The sequence below is a fragment of the Macrotis lagotis genome, chromosome 2 (assembly GCF_037893015.1).
Source record: "Macrotis lagotis isolate mMagLag1 chromosome 2, bilby.v1.9.chrom.fasta, whole genome shotgun sequence".
In the NCBI taxonomy this organism is placed as follows: domain Eukaryota; kingdom Metazoa; phylum Chordata; class Mammalia; order Peramelemorphia; family Peramelidae; genus Macrotis; species Macrotis lagotis.
The window spans coordinates 255348631-255372033 of record NC_133659.1 but is presented as its reverse complement, the minus strand read 5'-3'; the positions used below and the strand labels follow the sequence as shown (position 1 = coordinate 255372033).

Sequence of the window (23403 nt, the reverse complement as noted above, 5' to 3'; positions counted from 1 at the left end):
TATAGTGAATACAAAACGTACTATGATTCTGGTTTATTGACTCACCCCCCCCCAAACCAGCCCTCATCTAATTATAAACATTATGCTGCCACTTTAAAAGTTTTCCTCCAGCAAGTTGTTTCCCTTGCTTATGCCAAAATTGACCCATTGAAATATATAGCAACATAGCTTTGTCAGATGGTTGTCTTATTAGTCAGTCAACATTCATTAAGTATTATCCTTCCAGGCACTTATGTGTTGGGAAACAAATGAAAACAAACAAACAAACAAACAAACAAACAATCCCTGCTCCCTTGTATTGTAGATAACATATATCTCTCTCTATATATATACATATACACATATATATATGTATACATATATATATATATATATATATATATATATATATATATATATATATGGAATTTGAAAGAAGAGGGAGCAAGGTGCTCATTGTAAGATTATGATGAAGTCCAGAGTTTAGCTTGGTGAGAAAAGAAGAGATGTTTGGCCTTCCTTAAGAAAAAAATTCTGAGAAGAGCAATCCTTTAGAGAACTGGGCTCTGGGGCTAAGGGAACTAAGAGATCTAGTATTAAGAAGTTTCAAGAGAAGTATAAAACAGGGAGATATACATTTGCCAGAATTATTTGTTAGGAAGGATATCTAGGGTTGGGACTACATGTGTAAGAAGGTACATAATTATATGAAAGAAGGATTCTTTCAACTCCTGTTGGGGGTGGGGGATAAGCACAGAATAAAACTGGATGAAAAATGCCCGGCTTGCTCTCCAGTTTATGATGTATAGATAATTAGACAGTCTATCTATAGATTAGCTCCATCAGTAGTGATAGTAATAATAGCTGGCATTTTTAAAAAGGATTTTGCAAGGCAAATGGGGTTAAGAGGCTTGCCCAAGGCCACACAGCTAGGTGATTATTAAGTGTCTGAGGCTGGATTTGAACTCAAGTACTCCTGACTCCAGGGCCAGTGCTCTATCCACTGCACCATCTAGCCATCCCTACAGCTGGCATTTTTACAGTGCCTAAGGTTGGGAAAGTACTTTTTATATATGTTCTTTTTTGTATTCATTTAAAGGACATATGTTGAGGATAGCACAGTATATGAAGAAGGAAAGGGATTGGACCTATGATTTCATCAGTGTAGGGAACAAGGCCAATGTGTGTCAGAGATGAGACAAACCCAAATCTCTTTCCAAGGCAAAGAATCACTCTATCCACCATAGGCACACCTCATTTTATTGCATGCCACTTTATTGCACTTTGCAGATATTGCTATTTTTTCTCACAAATTGAAGGATTGTGGCAACTCTGTGTTAAGCAAGTCTGTCAATGCCATTTTCCCCTAACATTGTATGCTCAATTCAGGTCATATTTTTGTAATTCTTGCAGTATTTCAATTTTTTTCATTATTATTATATCTGTTAAAGTAGAGTGCTAAAGTGATTGTGAACTTTGATGTTACTATTGTAATTGTGTTACTACAAACCATTCCTATAAAAGACAGTGAACTTAATAAAAAAGTTGTATATATATTCTGACTACTCCACCAACTGAATTCCCTTGTCTCTTTCCCTCTCCTCAGTCCTCCCTATTCCCTAAGACATAACAAAATTGAAATTAGGCTAATAATAATCCTACAATGACCTGTAAGCAATCAAAGAAAGTTTCAATCGATATGATGTACTTCATTGTTGTCTGATTTTAAGAAATTGCCACAGCCACTCCAACCTTCAGTAACTACCACCCTGATCAGTCAACAATCATCAACACTGAGGCAAGACCTTCCACCAGAAAAAATGATTATAATTTGCCGATGGCTGATGATTAGTATTTTTAATTAAGACATACACATTGTTTTTAAAGATATAAAACTATTACACACTTAATCGACCATAGCATAGTGTAAACATAACTTTGATATGCACTAGGAAAAAATTCTTTATTGTGAATTCAATTTATTGTGATGGTCTGGATCTGATCCTACAAAATCTCAGAGGTATGCCTTCTTAAGAATTGAATTAGAGGAGGAAATCAAGCTCAATTACATTTGGGAAATTACACAATGTTTTAATGGGCTCAAGTTTCTCTTTGAAACAAAGGGCCTCCTCTTTTAACAAAATTTTTTTCCGGTGATGCTATAAAACTGTGAGTCATATGTCAGTCTCTGAGGAATTTACAGGTTTCACCCAAAGACCAATGGAAAGATACACAGTCAAAGTGAGTAAGCTCCAAAATAGTGCCAAAGAAGATTTGTACCACAAAAGTGGCATTAAGGAGGCCATCAAATATGTATGATCAGAAAATGAACTATGTTGGTTATGTGGAGAATGAGAGTATAACTGACAGATTAGACTATGTGCTTCATCAGTGTCCATGTCAAAAGAAGATTACCTCTCCTTTATCATGAAGTGCACTTATGCCAATGAATAAAGGATAAGAAGGCATTGTGCAGTATGATTTTTACTATTGGAAGAGGTCTCTTCATTGATAAGATCATAAATTGATTAAAGCACTGATATAACATAGTGGTGATTCATGACAGTGAGAATAAACTTTGTCTACTTTAAAATGTCACTTATGGCTGGTCCTACTTCAACATCCATTGACACTTTCCTCTAGGAACTCCCACGCTAAGACAGTCACAGACACATGGCAGAAGGGGCATAGAATTATAGAACCTCAGAGTTAGGTGAGAGATCTTAGGAATAGGAGGATCTCAATAATGGGGTGAAACTGAACTGAATGGGGGTTAAATAAGGGAAGGCTTCCTGAAATTTAAAAGAGAGATAGTAATGGGACTGTAAGGAGAGAAGATGGGAAGAATGACCTATGCCTGGTAAGGGGAGAATAGCCGTGTATGATTTAGATGAAATTGGAGGCATATTGCAATGATGATGATAAGAGAAAGTGAGCCAGTTCCTTGAAAAGAGCTGAATCTGAGGAGACGAGAAATTGGAAATAAAGAAAAAATGTCTCAGGAGGGTAAAGGGACCCAGAAGCTCACGTTATGCAGTTAACTCTAGAGATTACTAGATGTGATATGCTTGATCAACTATAATAGACTAAAGCTCCTCTCAGCAGTTCAGTGATCAAGGACAATTCTAAAAGAACTTGTGATGGAAAATGATTTCAATATTCAGAGGGAAAAGCTATGGAGTTTAAAACTTCTTTTATATTTTTTTCTTTTTTCTCATGGTTTTTCCCTTTAGTTTTAATTCATCTTTTACAAAATGACAAATTTGGAAATATGTTAAACTTGATTTTACTTGTACAATTTATTTCAGATTAATCACTGCCATGGAGTAGGGGGAGGAAAGGGAGGGTGGTAGAAAAATGTGGAACTCAAAAGCATATAAAAAGATGAATGTTGAAAACTATTTTTGAATGTAATTGGAAAAAATAATTAATAATAATAAAAGTGATCTGTTTCTTGAAGGATTTCATAGCAATTGGTACATGTATCTCTCAGTATTTTTCATTTTCTATCTTGCTATCAGTGTTCATATTTTATCTCTTCACTGTATTACAAACATTTATTTTTGTATTCCTAGAAAAATGCCCTGAACATGGTAAAACAAGTTAGCTAGATGGTTAGCTTAGTCTTATTAGTTAAGGCCCACATCCTTCTGAGAGGAACTGGATCTTGGGTTTGGAGTTATCAACTGCTCAGAACCTCATGGTGACTAGGGTCATGGATAGTGCAAATTGCCTCAAAATAGCCCCATAGCTGGAAAGGGAAAACAGATTTGAAGTAAATGTCCTTTTAAAGTTCAACCATTTTATTGCTTCTTCCTTCTCAGCAGCCAATGAAAGGTTTGCTTCATTATTTCAAACTGTAAGAGTCCTTCAGTGCCAAGAGATGAGATTAAAAAAGAAGGTATCTCTATGATGCTCCCTTCAACCCCTAGCTATATTGCTTTTTTTGTTAAGCTCTTCGTTCAGTGCTACCTAGGCCAGGCATCTTAAATCTCTAGGGTCAATTTTTCCAGTGATGATCCTAAATCTATTTAAGTGGTTGAAAGCTCTTTAGAAGATCCTTAGGACCCTTCCACCAAAGGATGATGGATGATAGGAATAAAAATCTAGTAAGATCCCTGCCATGCAGGCTGACATGATTTTTCCTTAAAATATGGGAAAGATCTCTTTCCCACACAATCAGTCCAGAGGATTAGGGCTCGAGCCATTGTATGTTACCATGATCTGTGTTAGTATCTTATGACCCTCATTCTTTTGCTCCTTGGTGTCAAGGGCTGAATCTTACAAAAATGGTTTTGTTTTTCTTAGCACCTTACACAATCTGTATATATTAAGCCCTTAATCAATGTTTGCTAAATAAATGAAGAGACTTTCTAAAGGACTGTGTTGCCTTTCAGTAACTGTTTGCCATTCTGAGACCACCATCCTTTCTCCCTCAGCCTCCAACAAAACTTCTCAGGACTATGTCTACCTTGTATCCATGATTGCTTTCTAGACCGAACTTTCTGTAATGAAATCTAAACTAATCCAGACCAATAAGTAGAGTCTAATGTTGAACACAGATGTACATGCACAATTTTCACCAGAGGGAAGGGGGGGGTAGGAAAGGAGGGTGGTGGAAAAATGTGTGACTTATAAACATGAAAGTGGATGAATGTTGAAAAACTTTCATAACATGTAATTGGAAAAATAACAAAACAAAACAAAAAAGCAAGTAGAGGCTAGTTAGGGATTCCTTGCCCAGCAATCCCTAGGACTGAAGAGAAGAATGGAGCTGCCTTGTTTTATGGTTTTTGATCCTGAGACCTTCTATCTTCCTGGAGACTGGGGCAGGACAAGATCTTAAACTTTCTCATCTTTGAAATCTAGTTTGCTCTTATCCTAGAAAGATTTCTGGAATGAGTCTGGATTTGGAGTCGGAGAACTTGATGCTGAATCCTAGCTTTGCTCCTTATTTAGTATGATATTGAACAAGTCACTTTACTTCATTTTTATATTCCTTAATTTCCTAATCTGTGAGGAAGTCAGACTAGATGATCTCTAAATTCTCTGAATCTAAGTTATCAGAATCTATAACCCTAAAGTCATACCAATGACATTCTCTGCTTTGTCTTGCTCTACAGGGCTTGCTATTCCAGTGAGAATGTTCCCTTCCCAGTAGTCATCACCTGGATGAGAAATCACAATGAAACCATTCATTTCAGTGACAAAAAGACTCCCCAAGTTTATTGGATAAACATTTTATTCATTGAGAAGGACCTGAGGCAAATTGAAAATACCCTGTATTCAAACCCCTTTATTCTCAGTGGATCCAGGATCAAAAAGGGGTTGTAAATGTTTCCCTACCATCAGAGCTATGTCTCTAGAAGATCAAAGGTGGAAGGGAATGGGGAGTTTGTTGTATTCTCAGAACACGAGGTAGCAAAACAGCTGTTTTAGGAGGCTGAGATCTAAGGATGGGGTGAATAGAGAATAGGGTACATCTGGAGATGATGGAAAGGGCGCCTTTGGTTATCTGGTTCCATCTAGCATCTTCCGCAGCTGGTGTTGAGGGATCCACAGGGCGCACACACTCCAGTATTCACTACCAGGTTCCCACTGCAAGGGGCACTACAGACACTGCCGGTGACCGGTCGGCAGCCGGATTGGCAAAGGTCACCACAAGTGACACCACCTCGGGAGCTACTCACACCTGTAGAAATAAGAAAATAGGAAGAGGGTTCAGAGCAAGGTAGATTTCCTACTTGGGAAGTCACCATTTTCAAGCTGCCAACTCCAAGCAGGACTAGTCATTTCTCAACTAACAAGGGTCCCTCTAATTTGACCAGACTTCCCAGGAAGGACATTGTAGCCATTTCCTTGCTACCCCTTTTCAATATCTTCCCATTTTTCAATCTGGGAAGTCCTTCCTGAGGCTAAAGTTGGTCTATGACTTGGCTTGTTCTCCTATGCCTAACCAGAGCATTCCTTCTTGGATTGGTTTTAGGGAAAGCCCCTTTTGCAAGGTCTTTTTACCCTCTAAGTCAAGAAGTCCCTTTTGTCTAACTTCAATCCCTCCTTTCAAAGTCAAAATTACTTACAGACATTCACAGCACCAACACCTTCACAAAGCCTGAAGAGAAGAGAATGAAGAAGAGAAAAGAGATATCAGAATAGAATTCCAATTTACTCAGTCTCAGTTAATACATTTCCAGGAAGGGGAAATGAACAGATGAAGCCAGAGAGATGGGACTGGGGGGGGGGAAGGTAGGATACCTGGGTACCCCTAGTGGAAAGAGCCCTGGATCTGTGGGTCAGAAGGCCTGAAATCTTGATACTGCTTTTTACTACCTGTGGAATCTTGGGCAAATACATTGCTTAACCTTACTAAACTGTAAACTCCTTGAAGGCAGAGGCTGTCTTTTGACTTTTTTTTCGGTATCCCTAGCAATTAGAACAATGACTAATTCTTGATAGGTACTTAAATCTTTATTGATTGATTTACTCTACCAATGTCTGGGATGCCTGCTTTCTCTGAATACTCTCTAGATTAGTTCCTGGGTGGTGGTGGTCAAGGGGTCATTTTAATGCATAATCAAGACCTCATTAGAGTATTCTGGAAATCCATTTTTTTCCCTCTCTTTTTCCTTAATCTAGATAGAAATGTGATCAGAGATTTTCTCCTTTCACCTGACTCTATTTTTAACTTTACTATTTCCTATCTGTGCTGTCACCACTTCTTCCCTCACTCCTCTCTTTAAAGAGATCACTACTTTAATTACTGAAACTTTAGTTTATCATTCGTTCATCATTTTTTATTTATAAATTTTATAATGGTAATTTAATTATGGTAAAGAAATATATTAGGAAATTTTTCTCTCGCCATTCCTTGGGAATTATTTGGAATTAAACTTGGAACTTGGTCTAGGGGTCCCTACCTGAATTCCTCGCCCTCCAACAGACGCTTGTAGGTGGCGATTTCAATGTCCAGTCCCAGCTTAGAGTTCATAACTTCTTGGTACTCTTTCAATAGACAAGCCATATCTTGCTTGGCCTTCTGCAGAGCCTCCTCCAGTCCTTCCAGCTTGCAGCGTGCATCATTGAGGGCAGCCTCACCCTGCTGCTCAGACTGTGTCACAGCAGCCTCCAACTTGGAATTCTGGGAGGGGTACAAGAAGACAAGTTAGCTCAGTGGTCTATGGTTTAACCTAGTACATTTCTATTCAAATGTGATCTGTGTCTTTACCTGGCACTTGGCATTCTCCACCTCAGCAGTCAACCTCTGGATCATGCGGTTTAGCTCATTGATCTCCTCCTTGGTCCTGCGCAGACTTTCCCCATGGCGGATCACTGTGGCCTTCATCTCCTCACACTGTAAGGGTAAGAAGAGGAAGAGGAAAGTGGAGATGAGAGAAAAACAAAAATCAAAAACTTATCTCATCCATTGACTAGCCCCAATCATCTTTTTTGTTCCTCCTTTAAACCACACTGGGAAAGGTGCCTCCATAAAGAGCAAGTCCTTTCCAAAGACCATCCATGAACCTTCCCACTACACTTCCATCTGGGAGAAAAGGGAAGCCTACTCACCTTGCTGCGGTACCAAGACTCAGCCTCAGCCCGGCTGCGGCTGGCGATGTCATCATACTGAGACTTGATCTCAGCAATGACACAGTCCATATTGAGATCTCTGCTGTTGTCCATCTTTACTACCACAGAGGTGTCTGAGATATGGGAATGCAGAACTCGGATCTCCTACAAAGTCAGAAAGAGATGGTCAAAAGTTTGTTGAAAATGGAATTCTATCTCTGTAGATCCTTCTCAGCATTCCATCTTACTTTCAGACATGTCCACTATGGGCCCCATTTCTGATTTCTTATCAGATCTACAGATGCTTTGATTTTAATCCCAGTTATTTCTTGACCCATTGTCTCTCTGTCCCTAAGCCTTTTCTAGACTTAGTCACTGTTTTCCATTTGGGCCAGTGTTCATGGCCCCATTTTACCCTTCTCTTACCCCAAAAGAATTAAGAAGGGAAATAACTGTCAGAAAAAAACATGATAATCTTCCACACAACAGAATTGCTTGGGGGGTTTTTCATGGCATGAGATTTTATATGCTATTGCTTCTATCTGTCATCCCAGAGAAAGGAGAGTTAACTCTAGCCCATTGAGAATATTCTACTCATCTTAATCTCTGCCACCTTGGGGGAAATGCCCTTAGTTGATCCTAGACTCTTCTTTACTAAATCCAGAGAGTGAAGCCCTGTCTCCCCTTTCCACCCCATTTCTATTCACTACTTCTACCCATATTTCAATCTCAAACCTGGTTATTTTCTATAGCTGGCACTAAGTAGTGACCTTGGATGGTCTGGGCAGGACTAAGATGGCCACAGGCAGGGAGGAAAAACCAGAGAGGAAAGAGAGGGAAGAAAAGAGAGAAGTAGGGAACAGGCATATGAAGAAAGAGAGGGAATAAGAGAGAAAGAGGGAAGAAGAAAGAAAGTAGGTTAGGGAGGAAAAGGAGAGAGAGAGAGGAAAGGAGTACAGACTGAGGATCTCAGCTGTATGAGCAGATCAGTAGGGGACAGGGTGGGAAGCAGTGGAATATCTAACACCAAAACAGCAAGCCATTCTTTTATGTTGCCAAATCTTCTGTTACAATAATACTCTGGGTACCCTAACCCCTAATACTTGACCTCTCTCTCACCTCCTCAAACAGAGCTCTCAAGAAGTTGGTCTCCTCTGTCAGTGCCTCAGCATTGGCTTCCAGGTCTGACTTCCTTAGGTAGGCACAGTCTACCTCCTGTTGAGAGATTGTGGGGAGACAAGTGACCAAAATTCATCTACGTTGTAGAAGACCAGAAAGACACTATAGAGACTGGTATAGGATAGAGGAGGAAGGATCAGGTTCTGGTCCCTGGTTCTTAGTCACTCACCTTCTTCAGTGCCACAAAATCATTTTCAGCTGTAGCTCGAAGAGCGACTTCTTCCTCATACCTGAGGTGAGAGAGAAAAAGCCCAGGCTTTGAACAAATCTCAAAAAATGGTTTTAAGTCATCTAGACAGATAAGACCAGATAAGTCCTCAGAAGACATTGCCCCAATTTCCCAGGACACCTTCCTCTTCTCCTAGCATTGTGGCTCCTAAGGAGCCACTGAGCCTGGATGATGGTCAAATCCATTCCTTCCCAATGCAGTTTTACTTTGTATGGGCCATGATCCCCAGGTAGAGAGTAGTTTGGAAGAGAGAAAGAACCAGGATACCTGGGAGCTTTTTGTCCAGACCTTATCCCATCACAAAACTTTACTCATTTTCATTACCCAAGGAGTTACTTCTCTGAAAACAAAGAGAATTTTAAAATTCCCTCACATCGCCCTAGCCCTAGTAAGCCTGGAATGAGCATGTTAGGCAGTATTGCCAACCTGATTAAAGGGAGCATTCTTTCTGTTTGTTTGCTTGTTTTTTGTGAAGCAATGGGGTTAAGTGACTTGCCCAAGATCACACAACTATGCAATTATTAAGTGTCTGAGGTTGGATTTGAACTCAGGTCCTCCTGACTGCAGGGTCAGTGCTTTATTCACTGCCACCTAGCTGCCCTGAGGGGTGCATTCTTAGCAGATGCGAAGGAACTTTCCCACTCCCCAAGAGTTACTCACTTCTTCTTGTAGCCCTCCAGGACCTCTTGCACATGGTTGAGTTCAGACGCCACACGCCCACTGTCAGCTTCCACACACTCCAGCTCTCGCTTCAGGGTCTCGATGTATCCCTGGAACAGGGGCTCCAAGTTGCTCTCACAGCACTTTCGGTTCTGGTAGAATTGCCACTTGGTCTCCAGAAGCTTGTTCTGCTGCTCCAGGAATCGTACCTGCAATGCCAAGGACAAAAAGTCTGAGCATCTATCTCTGGGACTGTGCAATTATACCAAGGATAAAAATAATAAAAAGAGCACTGGATCTGGTGATATGGGAATCTAGGTTCAAATTCTTCTTGCCTCTGTAGACTTGGACAACTCAGCATCTCTGTACATCAGCTATTTCAGTTGATAAATGAGAAAGTTGACTTAATGTTCCTTCTATATCCAAAACCTATAGCATCTTCAGAGGTCTTAGAGTTTAATGATAGCTAACATTTATTTTAAGGTTCACAAAATGCTTTGTTTCTCATTTGATTCTAAAAATAAACTTACGGCATAGTTATTAATATTATCTCTATTTTATAGATGAGGGCTGTTGTTATTTATCCTTTGTTCTTGAAGAAGACCATGGTATTAGGGAGGTGATGTCATGACATGCAAATGAGTTGAACTTAAGTAAGGAGGTGCTGTGCAAAGTCACCAGTTTCACTTGCTCCTCTGGAGACTTCTGGGTCCAGTGGCCAGAGAGATGGATCAGGACAACTGGGGATGACTATGTATGCAGTGGAAGACCTTCACTTTTTAAAGCTAGATCTTTCCCAGGTTACAGTTTGACTGAGGCAATGTCCATTCAAGTCATTAAATTAATATAAGAGAGACAAGCGGCAAAGAGGCCAGGAATGACCCCTTCCAAAAAAAAGAAAGGGAAAAAAATGTTCTCGGGAGGGGGAAACCTTAGAGTATCTCTGTGATGGATGAGGGTAATGAGGTTGAGCAGAGGGAAGTCACTGGCCCAAAGTTATCTAGTCAAAAAGTATTTGAGACAAGATTCAAATGCAGGTCTTCCTGATTCCAAGAACAGCCATATGATGTCCTAGAAAACCCTTATTAAGTACCTACTGCTCACAAGTCATGTTAGTTGTTGAGAATTACACAGCCCTTCTGTCCAGAAACTTGCAACCCAATGGGAGAACAGGACAAGCGCACAAATTAATATGAAACCAGGTAGAATGTGATAGGCACAAAAGAGAGAGCCAGGTAAAGGACTCAAAGAAACTTTAGGAGGGAGAGATTTTCAACTGGGGACACATGTGAAAGATTTCTACAGGAGGTGATAAATGAACTGAGTCTTGAAAAAAGAGAAATTAATATAAGATAATTAAATTAATATAAGAGATTAGTCCCCAGGAGGACTGGGGGATGGGGTAGGTGGAGGGGGAAGAGACAGAATGAAATTGGGGAAGAGTTCCTAAACCATTATGACTGTAGAGAAGAGTGTATAAAATGGAATCATGTTGGAGTAAAGATCAGCAGGTAAAGTATTGACAAATAGTGGCACTTCTCAAATGCCAGCCTGTGGAAATTGTATTTCACTCTCCAAGCAATGGTGAGCCATGGAAGTTTTCTGGGAAGAAAATGATATTTTCAGACCTCTGCTTTGCTGGTCTATAATGGTATGAGTTGGAAACTTTCTATTCCTTCTGTAACAGGACACTCAATTGCCTGACTCCAGAATTCTCTCTTTTCTCCTCTCTACCTCCTAATTTCCTTGGCTTCCTTCAAATATAAGGTAAAAGGTCTTCAAGAAGTTAATTCAGTGTTTTCCTTCTCAGATCTCCAATTTGTCCATATATATCTTATTCATACTTGTCTTCCCCCATTAGTCTGCAAAGTTCTTGAGAGCAAGGGTTATTTTTGCATTTCTTTATATCCCATTAGTACCTGTCACTTGATTAATAAATACTTGTTGGAGTGGCTAGATGGCACAGTGGATAGAGCACTGGCCCTGGAGTCAGGAGGACCTGAGTTCAAATTCAACCTCAGACACTTAATAATTACCTAGCTGTGTGGCCTTGGGCAAGTCACTTAACTCCATTGCCTTGCAAAAACTAAAATAAAAAAATAAGTAAGTAAGTAAATACTTGACTTGACTTGCAGAGGGGAGAGACTGTTGGAGAGGAAACTGTTAGGAGTCTATAGAAATACTAATCAGGGACTCTTGAAGGAACTTGAGCTAAGATGAACCAGGAAGAGAAGAATGGCAGAGAGGAATTAAAAAAATATTGACAAAGGAGGCAGCCTAGCTTAATGGAAAATGTGTCGTGAAGTTAGATGACCTGGGTTTGAGAAGGATTTACTTCTACAATGTCTGATTCTAAATGTCTTATCCTGAGAAGATTGCTTCCTGGGCCTTAATTTACTCATTGGTAAAATGGACATAACAGGATTTACTACACAGATTGCTTCATGGCTTTATGTGAGGAAGACAATTTGTCCATCCTGAAACTCTACTAAATGGAATTAATTTTTATTATTCAGATAGAATCAATAAGACGTAACTACCTATCAGAAGAGGAGGAAGAACTCTGTCGAGTTGTTTTTTTTTTTATTTTTGCCAAACAGCACATACCTGACATAATGTTGTTCAATTAAATCATACCTCCCAAACTCATGCCAAAAAGAAGGTGAATAATAAGGCTGAACAATGAACAAAGTGTTTGCCTGATTCATAATAATACAATTAGAATCAGCAGAATATGAGAGCTGAAAAAACCATCAAAAAACATTTGGTTCAACCCCTTCATCTGATAAGCTGGAAAGACAGAACTCAGAGAGGCTGAGCAATAAGCCTTAGGTCACACAATACCTTTATGGAAGAACTACAACCCAGTTCTCCAACCTCTGAGTCCACTGCAAGCAATGACCATAGACTGAAGAGCAAAGGGATTTCTGTAATCCCACCCACCTCCTTTCCTGGTTCTAGACAGAATTCCATTTAAATCATTGAATACATAGCAATTTCTCTTGCTTTAGAGTGCCCCAAAGAAGGAGATTCTTAGTCATCTTTCCCCTTTTCTAATGACTCTCCTCTTTTGATAAATTTTTCTTAACTTTCATCTGTTCTAAAGTCTTCACGTTGCAGTTTTGGACTATTTCTTTTGGTCCTCAGTGAAGATAAAAGATGATGGTTCCTTCCTCTCCTGAGTGAAATTCAATATGGTTCTGGTCAAAGACAGTCAATGATATTAAGGTTTAATGGAAAGAATGCTTCACATTATTCCTGTGACCTGTGCAAGGGCAGCTAGGTGATGAAGAGCACTGGCCTTGGAGACAGGAGGATGGGAGTTTGAATCTAGTCTCACTTGTCACTAACTAGCTATGTGGTCTTAAGCAAGTCACTTAACCCTGATTGCCTCACATCCAGGGCCACCTCCAGTTGTCCTGATTCTTTTCTGGCCACTGGACCCAGATGACTCTGGAGGAGAAAGTGCGACTTAGCACAGCAACCCCTCACTCAAATCCAACTCATGTTCTTGTCATGGCATTACTCCCCTGATGCTGTGGTCTTCTTCTAAATGAAGAACAAATGTTATTAAGATCTGTACATGAAAGGACACCTGGGTATGAACCTCCACTCAGTTACTTAATTACCTTTGTGAGCAAGTTATTCCTAGGAGATGGTACAGTGGTTTGAGTGCTGAAATCAGAGTCAGGACAACCTGAATTCAAATCCTCAGACACTCCTAACTGTGTGACTCAGAATAAGTCACTTAATCTTTGTCAGTCCTAATCTGGAAAACATCTGTAATCTGTAAAAAGCATCTACCTTCCAGGGTTGTAGGGAGGATCAAATGAGGTGCCATTCCTATAGAAGAACTTTGTAAACCATGAAGTGCTATATAAATGTTAGTTATAATTCTACTTTTCTGAGACTTAATTTCCTCAATTGTAGAATAAAGACATTGGATTATATGATCTCCAAGGTTTTCTCCAACAGTTTCTAGGATTCTTGACATCTGATTCCTTTAAGAATAGATCCCCTCCCTATTTTGTCATCATTTTGATTTGTTTAAAGACACTGGACCAAACACTTTTTTGATCTACATTCTTATGGTCAAGGTAAATGATGACTTTCTTAGAGAGAATTTCAGGAATCATCCTATGGTCATGAACCAAAATTCTATTCCACAGGAATACTATGGCCACTTGTTTTGTTGTGGTTCAGTCATGTCTGACTGATTTCATGACCTCTTGTACCATATAGTATGCCAATACTGTATTGGTGATTTTCTTGGCAAAGATAATGGAACAGTTTGCTATTTTCTTCTCCAGAACATTTTACAGATGAGGAAAATGAAGCAAACAGGGATTAAGTAATTTGCCCAGGATTACCCAGTTAGTAAATTACTGAGACCACGTTTGAACTCAGGTCTTCCTGATGATCCATACACTGACACTTTAGCTGCCTCTTAGATAGCTACTTTCTGGTTTACAAAAGGTTAAAAATACCAATTTCAAGCCCTGGAATGAAAATGATCACCTCCAGGAAGCCTAAAGTGTAACAGAGTAGATAGAGAAGTAGAAAGACACTAGAGATCATCCTGTCTAGTTTATATTTACAATCCCCTCTTCCTTCAGAGGTTTTCATCCAATCTCTCTGAAGAGTTCCAGAAACAGGAAACTCACTATCTCACAAAGATTAATAATTCAACTTTGGAACAGATTTGATCCCTTGCAAGTTTTTCACAGTGGAAGTATTCCCTTCATCATCTTCTACCCATTACCTCTCATTGTGCTCTCTGGGGTCAAGTGAAACAAGTTTAATCTCTCTCCCCTAAGTTCATAGGCTAATAAACCTAGAGCTGGGAAGAATTTCAGAGAATGTCTAGTCCAACTCCCTAATGTTTACAGATAAAGAAGTTGAGGCTCAGAGGAGTTAAATGACTTGTCCACAGGCACACACCATCTTAGCCTCACCCCCATCCATTCTTTTCTTCTTCAGACTAAAATTTTCCAATTCCCAACTAAAACTTTAGAGCATGTTCTCCAGGTGTCCAGGCTTCCTTCTCTGTCTCTGTCCAATTGTGCCTAATTCTGTCCTGGTCTCTCATCTATGTTTGTATTTTACCATCATAGATTTAGTCTTGGGAGACATTGAATCACTTGATAGATGAGGAAACAGGAACAGAGAAGGTGGGTATCATGTCCAAGAGCACACAGCTCCTAAGTTTCTGAGCAAGGAGTTAAATTCAGGTTTTCTTGACTGCAAACCCAAGGCCCTATCCACAATGTCTGTTCTATTATTTTTCACTTTCAACTCCTCTACAACCAGACTAAAAGTGCTCAAAGAGTAGTAGCCCTTTTCCCTTCTTGATTTGTCTTCCCTTAAGGTTCAGAACATAGGAACCTAAGGGATTATGACACTGACCTTGTCGATGAAGGCTGCGAACTTGCTGTTGAGACATTTGATCTGCTCCTTCTCCTCATGCTTCACACATTGAGCGTTGGGGTCAATCTCCAGGTTGAGGGGGGTCAGGAGACTCTCGTTGACAGACACGGTGGTGATGCAGGGGGGGCTGGGCCCGCACACTCCCCCAGAACGATAGCCAAAGCTGCGGCCGCAGGAGCCAGCCCGGTATCCCCCGCAGATGCTGCGGCTGCTAAAGCTGGTCAGTCCCCTGTAGCAGGACACCCCTCGGTAGGGAGCAGCGCTGATGCAGCAGCGGCCAGGCCGGGGCCCACAGGCTGAGGCACAGCTAAAGTTTCTGGAGCCGAATCCACAAGTCATAGTGAAGGTGGCAGAAGGCACTGGCGCAGGTGGATGAGAATCTGACAAATGCTTCTGGGATCTGAGCAGTGGCACTGCCTTTTTATTTGGCAGGGGAGCTGTATTAAAGGGGGCAGCAGAAAGGTGATGATAGGTGCATTTTATTGGCTTGGCATCACTCCTGTCTTCTTAAGAACCAACTTAGCTTGCCTCTCTGGTATGGCTGTGTCAACAACCACTATTCCTGGACCCACAGATCCCATTTCATCTTCAAAGCCTTTATAAGCTTCCCCCCTCCCCAGTCACACTTTCTCTTTGCCCCAAGTGCAAAAGGCAAAGGGCTTCCTAGTAGTTGGCAGTTGTAGATGCACCCCCATACTCTTCCCCCTTCTTCTCTCTTTCCTCCATTACTTAGATCAGTACCCCTTCCATGGAAGAATAAGACTCACGAGAGGGGGAAAAAATGGATATTTTTGTTTCTTTCTTGTATGGGAGAAAATGTAAACTGTGACCTAACCTTCTAGAAAGGGATTTATATTTTGGGGGGAAAGTGTCCCTCCTCTTCTTAGACCCCACACCTAAAAACAAATTTATCCTTTTCTGCTAAAACCTTGCTCCACTGGCTCATCTAATATAGGGGTTAACTTGGGTTCTCAAAGATTTGGTGGAGTAGAAGGGTGGCACAGAGCAACTCTTTGTTTGTTTGTTTGTGAGAAATATAGGATTAGGAATCAGATAATAGGATGTGGTGATAGAAGGAACCTTAAAGATTGCTTAGTCTAGCCATTCAATGTTTTAGGGGACAAAATGGGGCCCAGAGGACTTAAATAATTTGATCAATGGCACACATATAGTTAAGCAGCAGATCTGAAACTAAATTTAGGTAGAGATGTTCAGAGTTATTTTCTAGGGTCTCTTCTTTTGCCCTCTGTGTCAACTAGTTCTTTGTATCCAATTATCTTTATGGGCCCAGGGGAGGAGCAAGCTTTGTCATCTAGACAATGGAAGCATGCCTTGAGGTTTTTCTTTTGTCATCAGAGCTTCTCTGACATGAATGTCTGAGCCTATAAATTACTCCCCAACAAACCTCCTCTAGTATATGTCTCTATTGCCTCCGGTATGTTTTGGGACAATTTGCTGACTCTTGGATTTCCTGGACCAGTCACTGTCACATTCCAATTGTCCTTTGGATTGAAAATATTTCTCCACCATGGAACCTGTTTAGCCAGTGGCCTCCATCTGTCCTGGTCCTTGAGCTTTGACTCTCTCTTTTCTCTCTCATAATGGAAGTTTCCCCAGATGAATGGGGGGTGAGTGGGATGCCTTAGGACAGAGTAAACCTCTACAATGTTCTATAGAGCCTGAAAGGTTTTAGATTCAAAGTTAAAGATATCAGGCAGCGACTTTAAAACAAACCAAGTAGTAAACCTCTTAGGTTTAGGGATGGAGTTTCTCCAACTCTTCTTCTTTGGTATCTCCTTGTAGACCTCCCAAGGACTTCAAGTCAGGGCATTATCTGTTGATGTGAAGATTTGGGGAAGCAGTTAGGGAAGGAGAAACAAGGGGAAGGATGTGTCAAGTAGGGATGCAATGCTTATTGAATGATGAAATTCTCCTATCTTGGAGAATTATTCTATCAGAGAATGGGCATAGTATTTCAGCTTGATTGAGTTCCCAGTTATTTCTAGGATTGATTGATCAATGGAATGTAAATATGTCCTACAACTCACAGGAGACAAAATCTGCATAAAATCCATACACATATCAAGAATGGGTAGGTAACAAGCAAGAAGAATTATAGATAACAATCCAATGAGGCATATCTTGTATCAAGACTATCATTGAAATTTGGTGGGATGAGACGAAGGCCTAGAATATGACTCCGAAAGAGTATGCCATATTCAAAAGCAGAGAATAAGTAAGAATTGGATGAGGTGGAGGTTATGTATCATTGTATAAGATTTTCAAAACAATATGCTTCACAAGGCTGCCAGAGATAATTTTTATTAATTCAATTATTCTAATTCTAAACTTTTTAATTTGTTTTTGGCAAGGCAATGGGGTTAAGTGACTTGCCTAAGTCTGAGACTGGATTTGACCTGAGGTCCTCTTGAATCCAGGGCTGGTGCTCTATCTTCTGTGCCACCTAGCTGCCCCTAAGCATCTCTTTTTAAAGAGAAGTCCAAGAGGGCACACTTTTCCCATGCCTCTGAAAATTTCTCACTTGTCATTTTGGAGTTGCAATTTATAATATTCCCCAATAAAGACAAAATTTCATAATAAGATATAACATAGTCATAGATTTTAGGTGAAAGTTGACAATATAATTCATTTAAAAAAACAGGAAAAAGTCACTTAAAATGTCTTTGTGACCTGCTAAACAGGAGTTCTTTAAATGTTTCTGCGTCATGGAAACCATTGGAAGTCTGGTGAAGTCTCTTCTCTAAATAAGCTTTTTTAAACTGGGTTTTCCTATCTTTCCTAGATTGGAGATGCAACCTCTGGTACTCACTAATTTGTTCCACCCAGTTTTCAATCTAGGTCATTTTACTTCTTCTTAGGTGGCATCTCTCCAACCCCAACCATCCCTAAGCACCAATGGAAGCTTACCTTATTGGTGCCAGATTTATTGAGGATGCCTCATACATACTGCAGCTCAGAAACCCAAATTTAGTTTCAGAAGTAAGGTAGATTTTGAAAAAGATGTTGAGTATTTTATACTAGGTTATTTTGAGAACTGATAGCTAAAGAAAGACAGATAAGAGTTTTTCTTTCAAAATAGAAAAATACTTCAGAGAGAAAGGGTGTGTTTATCTTTATCTCCACATATATAATATATTTATGAGAGGGAATATGGTAAACAGGAATGGTGGAGTAAATTTGACTGAAAATTATTAGACAGAAATAGGAAAAAATATTGTCATTGGCTTATATTTTAGAACATTTGAACTAAAAAGAAGACATAGGTGATTGGGAGATAGCTATCAGAATGAAATTCACTCTCTTTCCAAAGAAGAGGAGTTAACAATATCTTGATTTGCTTTAATGATCATTTCATCTTTTAAACAATAGAAGAATCAATGAAGGAAATTTCTAGTATATATCTGATTCTCATCAGCAATAACAACTGCTTGGTGGGAGGAAATGATGGGAATCGGGTGAAATTTGCCTCTCTGTCTTAGAATTTGTGACAGACCATCTAGGCCTAGTCTCACATGAACCATAGATCTTAGGAGAGTAAGGTTCAAAGAGTTCCAAAGAATGACCTAAAACACCACAGGAAACAATGACCAACAGAGATGATATCTATCTATCTATCTATCTATCTATCTATATATATATATATATATATATATCTTTATGCCAATTTACACTAAACATGTATATTTGCATACCCATACATGAAATATGTGTTTAAATATACATCCCACATAAACATATGCACACATATACATATATATATATGTTTGTGGGTGCATCTATCTATGTATCTGTTTAGATAAATACAGATGTATAGATACAGACATATATAAATATACACACACAGACAGACATGTATTAATTCCTTGATACTTACATGTCCATTCAAAGATAACTTATGTCAACTTGACGGAGATTCCTAGTGAAGTTATCTAAAGATCTGTGTTTGTGCCTTTACTTTATAACATTTGTGCAGTACCTCCTTGGGGATACCCCTTCAACTCATAATGGAAATTTGAGTTTCCTAGGAGGATAACTCTCCTTAAGTTCTAGGGGTATCCTGTAAGTATCCAATTCTAGCACTATAGTTCACTTGTTGCTTCCTATCAACAGTCATCCATAAGACACTATTTTCTCTTAGTAAAGTTATTCCAAGGTAGCATAGTTAGAACAGTAGCTACAGAACATCTTCTTGACAATCCTGGGATATACCTTCTTGCAGATACACCTAACATCTATAGGAAGAGTGGGAACAGAGACTGATGGAAGTGATGAAGAGGTGTAAAGTGCACATATGAACACTTCTCTACTTAAAGTCTAGATCTCTTATGTTGATAGATAGCTCTCTTCTTTGCTACCATGGGTCATATTCTTTGAAGTTGCTTCCATCTGCCAGTGCCTACCTCATTATACCTGTTGTCTTCTGAATGTGCTTTTGCTCACTCACCTATGCCTCCATCAACTATATTCTCTTATGTTGTCTTTCTAAACTGTTGGATGCAATAGGTTGTATCACTAACTTTATTAGAGGTTGCTGCTTCTAATTGGGGGAAGGGTGGTAGGAGAGAAAATCTTCCTCCCAAAGGTGGAAAACTGGGTTTTTCTCTTACTGATGCATCCTACTTGAATGACCTGTCTCTAGGGCTTAACTACTTCACCAAGAATGGCAAATTTTTTGCTTGTCCAGTGGCCAGGATCCTTTTATTTCCATTAGAGAAAGATGTTCAAATAGGTGTACAAGGGATCTCAAAGTAAGTGTTAATATCTTGTACTATGCTAATATCTAATCATCTCAATACATGAGGACTCAAGATGAATTATCTTACTGACTTCCTGATAGAAAGGTCTCAGAGTGCAGAGTGGGACATTTTTTTTGGTCATGGGCAATGCTGAAATTTGTTTTGCTTGCCTATACATGTTTATAACATATATATGTTATAATTTCTCTAATTTTGAAGGTGAGGAGGTTGGGAGGAAGAGAATTGAGATTGGAAAACAAAATAAAATTTAATTAAAATACTTCATCATCCATGATTACATCATCCATGATTACAACAATGGAGGTTGGGTCAGAAGGATGGTAGAAGAAAATTAAATCTTCCCCCTTATGTTTGAATTAAAGCATAGATGGTATGCTTATCAAATTTGTTGATGACCTAAAGCTAAGAGGTTATGATTCAAAAAGCTCTTAGTAGGTTAGAATGTTCAGCCAAATTTCATAAAATGGAATGTAATAGGGTTAAAAGTTAAATATTCAGTTTCACAAATACAAGATGAGGAAGACATAGCTAGATAATAGTTCATCTGGTACCAAGATTTTGATAGAGTATAACCTAAATAGGAATCAAATGTATTTTTCATTTGTAATGCACTCACCAAGTGTCTAGTATACAGTAGATGATAAATAAATGCATATTCCTTTCACTTTACTTCTTTTCCCAATAATTTGGCAGCCAAAAAAAAAATCTAATGGAATTTTAAGCTACATTAGGAGAGGCATAGTGTCTCATGGCTAGAGAGATTATGGCAGTCAGGGAGAAGGACAGAGGGAAATAAAAAGAACATGGTATTCATGTAGCTGCCACTGGACAATGATCATCTCTGTATTATAGGATTTTTCCTAGACCTTAAACCCACAGACCAGTACAGAATCATCTTCCAAGGGAATATGGATATTTTCACAAACTTATTTGGGGAAACTTTCCTTTGATCTGAAGATTCCTTATCATAATAATGGACTTGTTAAAGCTCCTGAAACTCCACCTGGAGACAGACCTTCTTGGTCCTTGAGTCTATTTGACTTTTTTCCTTTGCTGATTTTTTTGCACTAAAGCATTGATTACCTGAGTCTCTTCTGCTGTTTCCACCTTGACTTCATGTCCTGGAGGATATTCTCTCTGTCTCTGTCTCTGTCTCTGTCTGTGTCTCCCCCCACCCCTGCTTCCTCCTCCCTTCCCTTTACATCTCTCCTCCCCTCCCTTCCCCTCCTCTCTCCTCTCTCTCCTCTGTCTGAATGTCTGAATCTCTCTCTCTCTCTCTCTCTCTCTCTCTCTCTCTCTGTCTCTATCTCTGTCTATCCATCTGTCTCTTTCTCTCCACCCCTTCCTTCTCTCTTTTACTTTCCCTTTTATCTCTAACACATTCTAGGAAAGAAGTGCAGATGCTGCACAGAAAAGAGTATAAAGATCCAGGAATCATATTCAGGGCCTTAACAGCAGTATTCAACTACCTGAAGCAGAAGCAAAAAGAATTAGACCAGTTCTGCTCATCCCCAGAGGGCAGAGCTAGAAGTGATGAGTGGCAGATACAAAGGAAAATTGATCTTGATAGAAGGAGACTCTTCTAAACAAGAGATGCCCCAAAACAGAAGGAATTGCCTTAGAATATAGTTATCCTCTTCATCCCTGGAGTTCTTTGCACATATACTTGATAACTACTTATTGGATAATTTTGAAAAGATAGGTTCCTTTCCAAGTACATTGCCTTAAAGTCATCAGAAGTGTGGATTTACTAGTGTGTCCCAATCTCTAGCTAGTCAAATTCTTAAGCCTTCCATGATTCTTATGGAGCCTTAGAGTGCTTGATTATTACTTAATCTGTTTCCCGTCCCTTATGATTCCCCACCAAAATAACCCCCAAACCTAACAAACAGAATGTGTGGTAGTGCTGTACAATGGCAACATTGTAGTTCTGGAGACCTGCCCTAGGTCTTCCTCTAAATAGCCAGATGTGTGAACTTGGGCAAGTCATTAGACTATCAGCTCCTTCAGGGCAAGGACTGTCTTTTGTCTCTTTTTTCTAGCTCTGGTGTTTAGTACAGTGCCTAGTATACATCAGGCACTTAATAAATGTTTATTGATTGATTGAGAATGCAGTCTCCTTGAGGACAAGGACCATTTTTGATTAGCACAGTGTTTGGCATATAGTGTTTTATAAGTGCTGATTGGTCCATGGATTCAGCTCATTGACTTTAGTTGCCTCATGTGTAAAGTAAGATGCTTGAAATAGATGAATTCTAAGGTCTCTTTAAGTTCTAAAATCTAAGAATTCCCTGAACTTCTTTTGCTCCCTATTCTCACCTACCTGTTTAGGATGCACCTAGCTAGGTGTAATGTGTACAACTCATTAGCTCAACCTACAACCCAAAGCACAAACCAAGCTTTTCTTAGCCAGAGAGGAAGTTTGTTCAACGATTTGGCTTTATTAGTGTTTCAACCACTCCTTCTTGCTTAATAATTCTGTAAATGTCTTTCCCTTTTGCCAAACCCTCCTCCAATGCTTGGGTTCTCAAAAACAATGCCAAAAAATGTTAAGTTCTGGATAGTTATCATCTGCTAAAAAGATTTTATGTTGGACTCTGGTAGCAGTTCAAATATGTTTTATGAGAATTCTATGGAGAATTTTATTACCAGTATAGTGGACACATGGGGAAAGATTCTTTGGCTGCAGCAACTCATTTGAAAAACCAAAATACAAAATGACCCACAGTCCTATGCAATACCCTTTTGTTTCTTCAGTGATGGTAAGAATATGGTAAAAAAGAAGATTGAGGATGAAAAGAATCAGAGTTTTTAGGTCTTCTAATAAACTTTATCTTAGCTATTGTTTCTCTAAATGTGAGCTACTTAACCAACAATGAATAGTCATATTACTGGATGAACTGAATCATATACCTCTTAACATTCTCACTATAAACATCAAAAGAAAGGAATGGCAGGTTGCCTTGCAGGTACTCCTTATAGAGGCAAAAAAAAATGGTGGAGTTAATTTTATCATAAATCCAATGGTGGAAAGAAAAAAAAACTTTTCATGTAAGATTTGATTGATATTGTGGTACTCATGATAAGTATTTGCAAAAAACCCCACTTAAATAATAAATAACTTAAGCAATTTCCAGCAATAAAATTATGAAGGACTTAAGTTGAAAAATTCTGTCTCCAGAGAAAGAACTGGTAGATCTTGAATGCAAATCAAAGTATATTTCTTTAATTTCTTTTTCTTGGGTTTTTCCCCCCTTGTCTGTGATGTGTTTTGCATGTTTCCACTTATATAGCTTACATCAAATTGTTTGTCTTCTCAGTGGGGGGGAAGGAAGGAAAGAAATTTGGAACTTAAAATTTGAAAAAAAGAATGTTAAAATTGTTTTTATGTGTAATTGGGGGAAATGAAATATTAAATTATAAAAAAAGAAAATAATTGCAGCCAATACACCAACATCAGTTACAGAAGATGAAGAATTCTGCACACTTGTCAAATTTCTTAAATTCACTGAACAGATCTTTTGATATTGGTGGTTTCAATGCAAAGGTGGAAATAAATTAAATTAATGATAAATACATTGGACA

At 39.2% G+C, this 23403-nt stretch overlaps 1 protein-coding gene across 1 annotated transcript; it reads right to left on the bottom strand.

Annotated features, from left to right (window-relative positions):
- Window positions 1-5328: 5328 nt before the first annotated feature.
- LOC141511633 (keratin, type II microfibrillar, component 7C) lies at window positions 5329-15379 on the bottom strand. The gene is made up of 9 exons (XM_074220750.1): window positions 15020-15379; window positions 9614-9822; window positions 8894-8954; window positions 8665-8760; window positions 7546-7710; window positions 7205-7330; window positions 6897-7117; window positions 6060-6091; window positions 5329-5671 (listed from the first exon to the last, which is right to left on the bottom strand). The coding sequence occupies exons 1-9, from the start codon at window positions 15377-15379 to the stop codon at window positions 5505-5507; spliced, it is 1437 nt and encodes a 478-aa protein (XP_074076851.1). The 3' UTR covers window positions 5329-5504.
- Window positions 15380-23403: the final 8024 nt, after the last annotated feature.